Source organism: Magnolia sinica, chromosome 3, assembly GCF_029962835.1.
Source record: "Magnolia sinica isolate HGM2019 chromosome 3, MsV1, whole genome shotgun sequence".
NCBI classification, from domain to species: Eukaryota; Viridiplantae; Streptophyta; class Magnoliopsida; order Magnoliales; family Magnoliaceae; genus Magnolia; species Magnolia sinica.
In genome coordinates, this window is record NC_080575.1 from 105,657,865 (window position 1) to 105,671,254 (window position 13,390).

Consider the following 13,390-nt stretch of genomic DNA (forward strand, 5'->3'; position numbering starts at 1 on the left):
TAATATAATGGAGGGGTTTCCTTAGAACATTCATAATCATATATTGGGCCTGCCTAAATGTGATTCACATATCCAACCCACTCATTATGTGTGTCCCACTTGGATGAGGGGTTAGACCAATTTTCAACTACATCCATATCTGTATTAACTTATAAACAGGTTGGATCTCAAATAAACATCGCGGCGGGCCCTAAGAAGGTTTCAATAGTGGGTGTCACTATCTCACTCTTTTCTATGGTGGGTCCATTTGAACTTTGAATTTGTCCCGTCAGTCAGATGCACCATTCCATGGTAGCCACGACCTTAAAAATAAAGTCAATCCATGACTTGGGTGGGCCACACCACATACTATAGTTGAGAGGGTTACCCTCCCATTAAAACATTCATAATCATTTATTGGGCCCACTTAGATGTGGTTCATAGATCCAGCCCATTCATTATATACGTGCGTCCCACTTGGATAAGGAGTCAACCCAAGTTTCACACACATCCAAAACTCATATGGGCCCCACCAATTGAATGCTTTTATATGTTTTAGGAATGTCTTCACATAGTTTTAGATACTATGGCTCACTTGAGTTTTGTATACAACTGATTTTTGGACTTAAATGGGATACATCAAATGCATGGTGTTCATGTTCTACATACATTGTGGTGGGGCGCACATAGATTAACCTCATGGGAAGTTCCCAAGAGGTGACCTTATAGTACCATTTCACTATTTAGATAACTCCTTCGTGGGTGTTATTCTAACCGTGTATGGCCCACCTTGATATATTTTATGTATATCGACATCGTCCATATATTTTTCCATCATATATTTAGGATGTGATTTCGAATCATAAGAACTTAATAATCTCAGGGGGGTCATGAAATCACTCTTATGATGATTTTTTCACCTTTGGATGTTGCTGTTTTGATGAGACTGTATATTGAATTATAGGGGTTGTAGGGTTTGATTTTGTTTTCTTGTTAAAGATTGTTCGATTCTACTAGTGGTGTTTGGAATAACCTCTGATATTAATTTGATTCCATTTGGAAAAAATTCTGTTTGTGTCATTGTCTTGTGTTTCTGCAAGTTCTAGGGTTTCTAGTGAGACTTATATATGTGTTTTGTTTTACTGTTTTGGAGTCCTTGGAGCTAATATGTGAGAGCCGATTGTGGATGGGTGGAGAGCAGGGAATGCCTTTCATGGAACAATCTCTGCCACCTGATTGGTAGACTTGGTACGATTGGATGGATGTCGGTCGTCTTTTTTTTTTTTTTTTTTGAAATTCCATTTGGCTTAAACTATATTTCAGTTCCTTTGTAATTAACAAGCAGCTTAAACTATATCTAAGCTGTGCAAGTTTACATCTCATTGCTTTTGAGACGAGTTAATAGCCGAAAAATGATAACATGAGAATGGCCTATACTAATGTATGCATTTGGTACCAATTCTTAATGTTGGCAACACCTGGCATACCCGTACCTCTCCAAAGGTCACACTGATTGGATGGTCTTATCTGTCTGAAATTGTCGTTGGATTAATTTGGACAATTTTCTTTTTGATTATCCTGATGAATAATATTGACTTGTACTATTCTTTTTAAACATTTATATGCTTCAATCTCCTTTGGTCTGCACTTGTTGAAGGGCACATCTATTCTGTTGGGTATAACACTTATTTTAATATCACAATGATTGGATAATCTCAACCATCTGATATTACCATTGAATTTAGACAATTTTCTTTTTTACCAAGGTATTAAGGACCTTTGATTTGCACTCCTGTTTCTTAAACGTGTATATATATATTTTTAAACCTCAAGTTAACACTCTTTTTCTTCTTCTTCTTTTTTTTTTTTTTCCTTTTCACGTTTACATGTTTTTAATCCCACCATGTGTATTGTAGGCCACATCCATTCAATTTGGTATAGATCCTTTTTTTTTTTTTTTCAATTTTTCTTGTCAAAATACAAAATCTAGTTTTCTTTTTTAAAAAATATATATATTTACATTTTTTTAATTTTTTCACAATTTTGTTTAATTTCGTATTTTTTTTTCAAAATATCATTTTTTTATCGAAATCTTGTTATATAACTTTTTAATTTTTCTTTTCAAATTACAAAATCTAGTTTTCTTTATATATATATATATATATATATATATATATATATATATATATATATATTTTACATTTTTTCACAATTTTGTTTAATTTTTTAAATTTTCTTTTTCAAAATATCATTTTTTAAATATCATTTTTGTTATATAACTTTTTAATTTTTCTTTTCAAAATACAAAATCAAGTTTTCCTTTTTAAAATATATATTATTTTACAATTTGTCAATTTTTTCACAATTTTGTTTAATGTTTTTAAATTTTCTTTTTCAAAATATCATTTTTTAAATATCACTTTTGTTATACAACTTTTTAATTTTTCTTTTCAAAATACAAAATCTAGTTTTTTTTTTTTTAAATATATATTTTTTTCAATTTGACAATTTTTTTACAATTTTGTTTAATTTTTAAAATTTTATTTTTCAAAATATCATTTTCTTATCGAATTTTTTTTTTTCAAAATTATCAACATTATTAAAAGTTCTTAATTTTTATTTCAAAATCTAGATTTTTATAAAATTACATTTTTTTTCAAAATCTAAATTTTTTTCTTAAATATTGTTAGTTATTTTTCTAAGTTTTTTAACTTTTTTTTTTTTCGTAATTCATAAAATTTTTAAATTTTAATGTTTTACTTGAGCATTAGAGACGGTTTACGACCGTCTCTAATAGAGACGGTCATTGACGGTCTCAAATAGAGACTGCTAACAGCCGTCCCTAACGCAGGCCTATTTTTACTGCTACAAAAGGACGGACATCAGCCGTCTATAATTGAGACGGTCCATAACAGTCTCTAATTACCAATATGAGACGGTCAATGACCGTCCCTAATAGAGACGGTCCTTGACAGTCTCAAACAGAGACAGCTAAGAACCGTCCCTAATACAGACTAAAGCCTAGCGGTCCCTGACTACAGGAAAAGACGGCCAACGACCATCTCTAATTGAGACGGTCCTCGACAGTCTCAAATTACCAGTAAGAGACGGCCAATAACCGTCTCTAATAGGGACGGTCTTTGACCGTCTCAAATTCTGGCATATAAGACGGTCCGGGACCGTCTCTTATTCCAGACGGTCAATGGCCGTCTTTTTTCTGCAGTTAACGACGGTTTTTGACCGTCTTAAATGATTTGTGGTCATTCAAATTTTTAAGACAATAATAAGGACGGTCAAAGGCCGTCTAAAAATTTAGAGACGGTTTACGGCCGTCTCTAAAGCGTCTTTAAACCAAGCAATTTTAGAGACGGTCCAAAACCATCTCTAAATCCGTCATTTTTTCCCATTTTTCACGTAGTGATCTCTCTTTTATCTTTCTTTTCCAAAGCCCAGGGGCACTGGTTGTGCTCCGACTTAGGCCAAGTTGAACGGTGCAGTCGACCTAGCGTGGTGCGGTCCAGTCGAACGGTCCAGCGCCGGATTTCACTCTTTCTCCCTCATTCTCTCTTCTTCGTAACCTCTCCTCTTTTTTTTTTTCCTTTCTTTCCGTCCCAGAACCGGCTAATAGCCACCCCAACGCCCCCCGAGTTCAAGCCTAACTCGGACGGTCGGATGGTGCAACACCAGCGGCCCGGCTTCTCCTTCATTCCTCTCCTATTTTCCCTCCTCTTTTCTCTCTCCTTTCCTGAATTTCTGGTGCCGATCCCAAGGAAAATGCCTAGCTTTTATAGCCAAGGAGTCTGCTCGAACCCTACATCCAACGGTCGAGATAACCGACCCTGTACACACCTCCACTTCCTTTCCTCGATTACAGGGGGAAATCCGATTCGAGGGATGGGTTTTACACACCGAGGCCCACTGGAAAAACAACTTAGATCTTAAAGTGGGGCCCATGCCATGATGGTGGGTTACCCAGCTTAACAGAGAAGATGACATGGCCAAAAATGGCGGATTCTTATCTACGGAGTATTCGGATGATCTAGTCCTTTTGAATGGCTCAGATGAGGCCATTGATCACTTTGAGGCCCACTTCCCGGGCCTTTCATCCGTGTTTCACCACACCGCACGAGATCTCCTGCCTCAAGTGGTTTTCTCGCGAGAAGAACGCTCCCAGCGTGTTAGCTATTGCCGCCCTTAAGGGAACGGTGGATATTTCTCCACGTGGACTGATGTGAGGTTCGGATCGCGCCAGATGGAGTTTTCCAAGGAGGAAATGTCTCCCCACACCTTTACGTCCCGCGGTCGTATGTCTGCCCTTCTTTGGCAATGGAGGAAGGGTGCAGATCAAGGCCTGAAAGAACGGTTGGGATGGAGAGGCATAGTTTGACGCGGATCGCCTATGTGGAAAATCCTGCAAGCGGCCGATTTGCTGAAACACTATTGGCCATCCGAGACTGCCCATATCCCATGCACATGCACATCTGCATGGGTCGGATGGACTTTAAGGTTTTGGTCACCCAGGCCCCATGAGTCTGATGGACGGTCCGGATCGTGCAGATAGAGGCCAAGGTGGGCCACCTAAAGAGCTGACATCCGTCAATTTTGAAATATAAACGGGCGAGAGGAGTTTTTCGCTTTTTCAAGTGAAACTCGGGTCAGCGTTGGTCAACCAGCAAACGGCGTCCCGTGCACTTCGCGCACGGGTGGCCTTCATGCACTTGCATTCCACGTGGGGGTCCATCGTGATTTTTGTGACCAATCCACATAGTCCATTCATCTCGGAAGCCTTAATCGGTGCCTTTATTTGAAGATCAGGCATATCTAAAGCCTGGGTGGACCATACTTAATGAATTTCGTCTCGTTTATTGATCTTTACTAATCCAGTGATTGGATTGATCCTGTTTTGAATATTAACGGTCAAAAAGACTCTAAGGATCATTTGTGTGCGTTCAGGCCTACTTTCTTTGTATTGATGATTCCATGTTTGTTATTAACATCCCTTCACTAATATTATTCATATGCATGTGTTATTATCACTTATTTTACATATTGTTATTATATGTGTAATACATATATACTTATTTACTTATTTATTTGTAGGACTTGTCTTTGGTAAGAGTGATAGTGTCATATTGAGCCATGTGCACACGCTTCTCCAAAGGTTTATGTTTGATTTTATAATCCGATGGTTGCTTTTAAGAAGGTCGATCATTAGATAGATCATTGAAACATTGCGGACCTAATGATAGTGAAAGATCTCTAGGGAGCCCTATTAGTGTAACCAAGCCACATGTCAAGGGACAAAATGTCGTGGCCCCATTGATTCATGTTTTAAGGCCTAAGATGCATGGTTAGGTTTAGCCTAATGAAAGTGAATGTTCAATGAACTAGGTTTACGTTACTAACACTACAAGAAAAGTCACTTTTGCCGACGAAAATTTTCGTCAGTAAAAGCCTTTTTTTTGTAGGCAAAAACTTTCACCGACGAAAATTTTCGTCGGTAAATTCATCCCTAAAAGACCGAGGGGAACAAAGGTAAGACTTTTGCCGACGAAATTTTTCCCTACGAATATATTTGTAGGTAAAATATTTACAAGACTTATACCTATGAGTATTTTCATAGTTGAAAATATTTTCAAAACCTTTACCAACGAATAATTTGGTAGCTAAAAATATTTACAAAACTAAAAAATATTTTGATCGCTTTTACCCTCACATAAGCTAACTTGTACCTACGAATATTTTCGTAGCTAAAACTATTATCAAAACTTTTACCTACGAATATTTTCGTAGCTAAAAATATTTAGAAAACCCTAGTTAACTTTTACCTACAAATATTTTCGTAGGTAAAAGTACTTACACAACTTTAATATAAATAAAACTTTTACCTACGAATTTATTCGTAGGTAAAATTATTTACGAACAAAACTATTAATATAAATAAAACTTTTACCTACGAATTTATTCGTAGGTAAAATTATTTACAAACCAAACTAAGACTTTTACCTACGTCCCTTCTTCTTTTTTTTTTTCCCTAGTATTTCTGAAATACACCTATTACAATATATTTCATCATATTCTTCCTGATATACACTTGTTATGTAATATATTTCATCATATTCACATTCGCATCCATCTAAACCCAAAATACGTAAATCCATCCAAACATAAACTACATTCATCCAAATATAAACTACATCTATCCAAACACAAACAATCTTATCCACATTACATTCATCCACGCATAAATACATCATAAATAAAATATAAAATATTATTCATAGCCTATTTCCTGGTGGGGCTCACAAAATTTAGTATGGTGAACACATCGCCAACTGTGCACACACACCTAGGTCCTTACTCATGCCTTCATGGAAGATTCAAAATAGTTTCAGGTTATAAGTTTAGGTTTAGGTTAAGGTTTAAGGTTTAAGTTTAGGATATAGGTTTAGGTTAAGGTTTATAGGTTATAAGTTATATAGGTTAAGGTTTAGGTTTAGGAAATCGGGTTTGGGTTCAGAATCGGGTTCGGGTTTGGGTTTTCAAGTTTAAGTTTAAGTTTAGGTTAGGGAGTTGAGATTAGGATTAGGTGTAGGTTTAGGGATTTGAGAATACATTTAAGTTTTAGGTTTAGGTTATAGGTTTAGGTTTAGGTTTAGGTTTAGGTAATAGGTTTTGGGATTTGAGAATAGATTTAAGTTATAAGTATAAGTTTAGGTTAATTTTGTAGATTATATAGGTTTAGGTTATAAGTTTATGTTAATGTTATAGGTTATAGGTTTAGGTTTAGGTTTTACGTTTAGGTTAAGGTTACATGTTTAGGTTATAGGTTTAGGTTTAGGTGACAGGTTATAGCTTTAGGGAATTGAGAATAGGTTAAGGTTTAAGTTTAGGAAATCGGGTTCGGGTTCAGGATTGGGTTTAGGTTTGGGTTTTCAAGTTTGGTTTGAAAAGACATCTAAGGCTCAAGTCACACAAGGAGTTATGCCACAAGAAAGCAGGTAAAGTTCATGAAACAACAATGGTTCAACTTACAAAAGAGTCTAAGTTGAAGGTAGAAGACTTCATCATTCCCGTGAAATAAGCTTCATCCCATGGCTCCAAGTCTGCACAATCTTCATTGCATATTTTCCTCTTGAAATCCCTAATTGCCTTGAACTCCTACAAGGGGAAAAAAGACACCCAGAAAGTACCATAAAAACTTCACTCTACTACAACTGAAAAAATTGGGAAAAAGATCAAAACTACACCCAAGAAAGGACACAAATTTACCTTATCAGCCTTATGCCTAACAATCTTGCTTAAATCAAGCAAAAAGGGCATCACAACCTCTGGTGATGATGCAATATTCGGATGAACTGCAAATTGAGCGTAAGATTTATACCCCATTATCTGCACACAAAAGACAACAACAAAATAAAATAAAATAAAAAATTACTGGTTTATAACATAAAAGAATCAGCTTAGAGAACAGATTTTCAATTTTGATTTAGCACAGAAATTGTGGAAAATCGCCAAACTTTCAAAACTAAAGATATTGAATGACGGGTTGAAGTGAAGGAAATGTAACCTCTGCAAGCTCATGACGAGCTGCAATAAGCTTATCAAGGACACCAAACTGAATTTTCTGATATGTATGATTGTTTCCTGACCTGTAAAGAAATCCCAAAATATTCCAAGAACTAGAATTAAAACGAAAAAAAAAAAAAAAGGAGAAAAAAACAAAATGAACAATATAGCCACGGTTAAAATTTTGAAACTGGATATGAACAGAAAGAAGCAAAAAACTTTCATTTGATCAAATAATCAATCTAGATCCGTACAATGGCTATGTATATATAGCTTTATACAACTCCTAAAAATAAAAGAAGACAATACTTGAATCCTATTGGCCCACAAAAAAGAAATATTTCTAAATTGTCTCAAACTTACACTAAAAAGAGATGCTAAATGAAACTAAATGAAGGGTTCTACTCACCAGATCTCTCTACGAGTCTATTGGATATATACCTAGCCATATGGTGTATATGGCCCATATAGTTGTAGGAACTCACAAAAATCTATATGGTCTGTATATAAAGGTGTTTACAGTACCCAGTTGGACTTGTAAATCCCAGTCCAAACAATGGTTATTTTTTAGCCATCAGATTAACCTTGTGGGGCCCACATGCCAATTGGACCATTGATCTCGTCGAGATCATTCGACAGGACCGTTGATAGGGTCCTTATCTTTCATTAGCTTGATTTGGGCTTCTGAAGTGGCCCAGATTTTCGATTGGACAGTTGTGGATGGCCATGAACTTCAATCGACCAGCAATGGGACCACTTGTGATCTCCCATTGGATGATCGAATGGTCCTGCATCATATTGCTGTTTAAAAAATAATAATTTAAGATTACTATTAAGAGAGAGGAAGACATCAACTTAAGACAAATATAACAAGCTAACTACAACAGAGGTACCTCAGCATCTGATGCCCATTTCAGTATAGAGGATAGAGTCCCCGGATCTGTTGTCACACAGAATCCCTTTTCTTTTACCATATCTCTTGATCCTAGTGGTTCCTTTGATGCACCAGACATGGTGCGATAAATGGGCTTGAGAAGATGTTGCATATGTTTCGGAATTCGTGAGGCTGGAAATATATCCACAAAACCAAGATCGGTGATAATGTTTTCACTGAAACTGAAACCAAATGAATGAGAAATAAGCTCAAGATCAATACACTGGTCACATAGGCACGCTGACAAAATAGAAGGTAAAAGAGAGGAGCACATGGTGCAAGCAATGACAAAGTTATGCACAGAATTGAAATGTAATAATATGAATCCATTGAAGAACATGGCCCGGTTATAGGGACACCAGAACAGACCAGTCATGAACAATAAGAAAAATACATTAGCAATTAGCTTTTATAAAAATAAAAAAAATAAAAAAAAATAGAAAAAAATAAAAAAAAAACCACCAAAAATGGCATGAGTACCACAATAGCATATACAAGGAGGTTAATATGACAAAGAAATAGATTATTTTTTTTAAAAGGACCCTTAGATTAACAATAGATAGGAACCAATGGCCAGATTATCCAAAGAGAAGAAAACAATTATATTCAACTTGTAATGAATATAACTGTATTTGGGTCTTCTCCTCTTGATAGAACCAAATGTTCACAATTCAATTCAGTTATGTGTCCAAACAAGACCCAAGCAAGAATAAAAGCCACATTCTGTTACTAGAAAAAAAAATCAACAAAGCTCCTCCGCAAAACAGAAATGGGACTGATGGGATTCATCAAGCTTGGATGACTCAATTCCGAAATAGGACTGTAACATCTGGCAGAATTAAAGATACAACCAACTACAAATGCCGGTGGCCATGAACTCAAGAAAATATGCCATTGAAAAAGCCCATCAAAACTAATTGAAATTTTAGTCTCTTTGATTTTGCTGAAAGTGATGAAAAAATTGTAGCTGTGTTGGATGCACAAAGTGATTTGAATTGTAGACATTCAGATTAACAAAAAGTAGTGATCTTCCAACTTGAAAGTAACATAATTGCAATCAGGCTAGCCATTGCAATCTGACTCGATTGTACATCCAAACACAATCTAAAGTAGTAGAAACATGTGGGCAGCCACTCAGGCTGAGGAAATCGAAAACATGTTTGAAATAACAAAGACAATCATGGGAAGGTCCCACCAATATCAGAGATGGAATTCAAAAAAGGCAATCACTAAAAATTTGAAATGAGTCCCTCCAAACTGTAACTTGAGAGATGAAAATTCCAGGTAAAATCAATTAAACTAAAAGAGACGAACCCACAAATCAAGAGAGTGGAAAAAATAATAACCCAGTAGGAATCTGAAAGGCCTAAAGTAATCTCACAAGAGAGTTTAACAAAACATTAATATGCATGGAAAACAAAGCCAGCAAATATACAGATCCTGTTGCCAGTGAAATGCAATTTGAGATTTACTGAGTAATACTTACAAGTTATGGTTGCTACCTCAGACCCAAGAGGGTATGACCCCAGTAAGCATGTTGCTAGTAAGATACCTAGATTAAAAAAAATAGATCATGAAACAGATTTCTAATTTGTGACAAAAATATCACCAAAGCATCATTGAGGGTCCAAAAATTACAGAAGGATTGTCCATTTTCCTGAAGTATCTAGCAAGAGAATCAGTGAAATTTTGGTAATGAATGTCTATTTTCTTACATATAATCTAGCGCTGAGAGTCTTGAAAAGCTTCTTGGAATTTCTCCGGTCAAATTGTTAAAGGTAAGTTATCTACAAGAGAAAATTATCATTAGAAAAAAACTGGGGAAGATTCTCTCTGAAATGAATTTGTAAGTTACATGTATTCAATGCGTGCTCTCATCCATAGCAGGCCATGAGATTGAAGACTGTAGTATATTGTAAAGAACATGGAATGCACAAAAGGATTTTCCTTGTCCAGTAGCATGATGGATTAGCCAGTACACGGCAAAATAAACATAGAAATGAAAGTGAAAGGCCAAATCACCATGAATTTGGCGTCGAATCACTTCAGTTTTGCACTTCCCTTCCTAATTTAACTTCTTTCAAACCATGAAACAGTTGGCTGGACAATGGTCGTGATTTGCATGTCAACTCGTGGAGCTGAATCTTCAACTTTCATTTTGTGTTTTCATCACTTAATTTAGAGTTGACACTACAACAAAAGTAGGATTAGCCAACGATGTGCGTGGCTAATTTACCGGCGCTAATTAAAAAGGGGCGTTGGTTAGTGATCTCTCACCCTTATTTCTCCCCTCTCCCGACGCTCTCTCTCTAAATCTCTCTCCGTCCCGACGCTCCCTCTCTCTCTCTCTCTCTCTCTCTCTCTCTCTCTCTCTCTCTCTCTAGATGCAGCGACAACCGTCGCCATCTCCACCTCTACTATCCCTTTCTCAATCGACCCTCTCTCTCTCTCTCTCTCTCTCTCTCTCTCTCTCTCTCTCTCTCTAGATGCAGCGACAGCCATCGCCATCTCCACCTTTACTATCCCTTTCTCAATCGACCGTCTCTCTCTCTCTCTATTTCCCCTTTTCCCTCTCTCAATCGACCATCTCTCTTCGTTTCCCCTTTCTCAATCCACCTCTACTCATATAGGGTTTCTCTCTCTCTCTCTCTCTCTCTCTCTCTCTCTCTCTCTCTCTCTCTCTCTCTCTCTCTCTCTCTCTCTCTCTCTCTCTCTCTCTCTCTCTCTCTCTCTTAGGGGTTTTTAATCTCTATCTCTCTTTTAACATGTCTAAGGATGAGATACGAGGATCTCTGCAATCCGATGTATGATATGGACATCAAGGAAGCCTTAGCTACTTGCATCTCAAGCATTCAATGGATCTCTCCATAAAGCACGAATATCTCCCTGAAGATCTACAGGTCGTCTCTCTGTATATATCTGTCATCCATCTGTTAGATCGATTTTTTTTTCCAGATTTTGTCTATGATTATAGGTTATAAAACGAGGTGCAAATGATTGAATCTGTGAAGTTTTCATCAATCTTTTTTTTAAAATTTGGTTATGTTATGCTTTGGCACCTTACATGCTCGATTAAATGCCAAATGGCCCAAACTTGTGGATTGTCCTTTTCCATTCATTTTAGTTCTATTGAAAATGAACAGTTTATCAATTTTCTTATCTAACATTAGTTCTCGTTAGATTCTCATGCAAGAAGGTTCATAGGCAATCAAGTAGTTGAAAGAGGTAGAAAGGTCAGATCGACGGTAGTGAGACAAGATGTATTGTGGTGGGAAATTGACATTTGAGACCCTACTCCATTCAGGAGATTAAAATTGTTAATGATTGTCTAAATCCCAAATGCTATTACTGTGTTAATTTTTTATATGCTTATTGTTATTTGATTTCATCATTTTGTGCTTTCCAGCTCTTGAGCGTAACCATTTCTGTACCTTTTTTTTTTCCCCCAATTTCAGAAAGCGTAAACAGAGCATTTGAGAACTAGTCTTTTTTCTTTTCTGAAAATAGTTGCTATATTTAGCTATGCACTTGGCTTTTTGTCTTTTTTCTTTTATGAAATTAATTGCGTATGTAGAGGTTATAGTGCTCCTAGTTACACTGGTTCACTTGGACAGTCCGATTAAGTGACCTGAACTGCTCATTAACTCCAGAACACATTTCATAGACTACCATGCTAAAATTGCACTGATCGGATGAATTATAGTCATCCATTTTTCAAGCCATGGATAGGGGTAAACATTGGGCAGGTCTTAATTTATATTTTTGTTGCTTCATTTATATGCTTTCCTAGAGAAAAAAAAAATCATAAGTATGCTTATTAGTTTCAGACAGAGATTAAAGGTGTATTGCCTCAAGCCTTCATCAAGGTTGGGTAAATTCAATTCACAGTAGTGTTTTTCCATCGAAGCTGGTTGAAAGATGGACTCCACTACCTCATGGTTTTTGGAAATCTGGGTGGGTTTGAAGGATGATGTTAGGTATGAAAATGGTTTCATTCATCTTTGCTTTTTTGGGGTAGTGGTGAAGCAATCAACGACAGAAATACTATTTTCAAAGAAAACTAAATTGGTGCTTGTTGTCAAAGGATATTCTTGCAACTTTGTTTCTTGGGTGTTGGGTAGCCCATCTAATCTGGTGCCTTCGAAACTGTTTTTCTCAATTAATGAAATCAAGAACATCTCTTCAGCAGCCCATTTACTGGGGGCTGATGTCTGGTAGGCAGCTGGTCATTGGTGAAACATGATTCACAAAGCTGACCCCAAATAGCTGGGACAAGGATATGATGATGATACCATCTTTTAGCCGTTGCAGTTATTCTAGCTGATGTTGTTATGAGTCTGGTGCTTTCCTATGCTTTTGCAGATTGGGATATTAACTTGATGTGTATTTTCAGGAAGCCGCAGCATATTCTCTAACCTGACAGGGGCACTTGCAGAATTTGCTGGGCTTTGCTTGCTCTGTGTACTGTGTGTATAAAATGATTAAGGTATGCATATGAAACCTTAGGCATCTTTTCTTTATTTGTTTTCAAATATTTTCTCTGACCAAATTACGCTCTTGTCCTTTTATCATCTGTTCTTTCTTTACCTGGTTTTACACAGTTAGTTACTATTGAGCGAGGTATGTGACTGTTATCATTGATTTTTGCAGTCTTTGCATAGTGTGGTTTTCAGGGAGGTATTTTTTTGTAAATTCCTCATGGATCCCTCTTAAATCAAAATTGTTCAACTATTCTCCTGTAAATCTATTCCAAGATATCGGTCTTACATTCCAGTTAGGTTGCATGCACATTTCATGTTTTTTGCATGTTGTAATTTTGTTATTTGCATTGGTTCAAGAAATCATGAAATGATGCAGTTGTCCTTGTTTTGCATCGGGGTTTCGAATATAGGTCATGGTTTTGAGCTT

General features: G+C 36.4%; 1 protein-coding gene across 3 annotated transcripts; it reads right to left on the reverse strand.

Annotated features, from left to right (window-relative positions):
- Nucleotides 1-6,689: 6,689 nt before the first annotated feature.
- LOC131238676 (mitochondrial intermediate peptidase, mitochondrial-like) lies at nt 6,690-8,825 on the reverse strand. 3 transcript variants are annotated; one of them, XM_058236296.1, is made up of 4 exons: nt 8,442-8,825; nt 7,550-7,631; nt 7,252-7,371; nt 6,690-7,140 (listed from the first exon to the last, which is right to left on the reverse strand). In XM_058236296.1, the coding sequence occupies exons 1-4, from the start codon at nt 8,447-8,449 to the stop codon at nt 7,006-7,008; spliced, it is 345 nt and encodes a 114-aa protein (XP_058092279.1). In that variant the 5' UTR covers nt 8,450-8,825; the 3' UTR covers nt 6,690-7,005. The 3 variants fall into 3 exon arrangements, with proteins under 3 accessions (XP_058092279.1, XP_058092277.1, XP_058092278.1); XM_058236294.1 differs by lacking the exon at nt 7,550-7,631; XM_058236295.1 differs by lacking the exons at nt 6,690-7,140; nt 7,252-7,371; nt 7,550-7,631 and adding an exon at nt 7,674-8,336.
- Between the last annotated feature and the right edge of the window lie 4,565 nt (nt 8,826-13,390).

Coding starts and splice junctions, on each gene's coding strand:
- LOC131238676 (XM_058236294.1), bottom strand. CDS start 8,822: ATGTTCTTCAATGGATTCATATTATTACATTTCAATTCTGTGCATAAC. Junction 7,372..8,441: donor AATGGGCATCAGATGCTGAG/GTACCTCTGTTG, acceptor TTTTGTGTGCAG/ATAATGGGGTATAAATCTTA. Junction 7,141..7,251: donor TTAGGCATAAGGCTGATAAG/GTAAATTTGTGT, acceptor TTCCCCTTGTAG/GAGTTCAAGGCAATTAGGGA.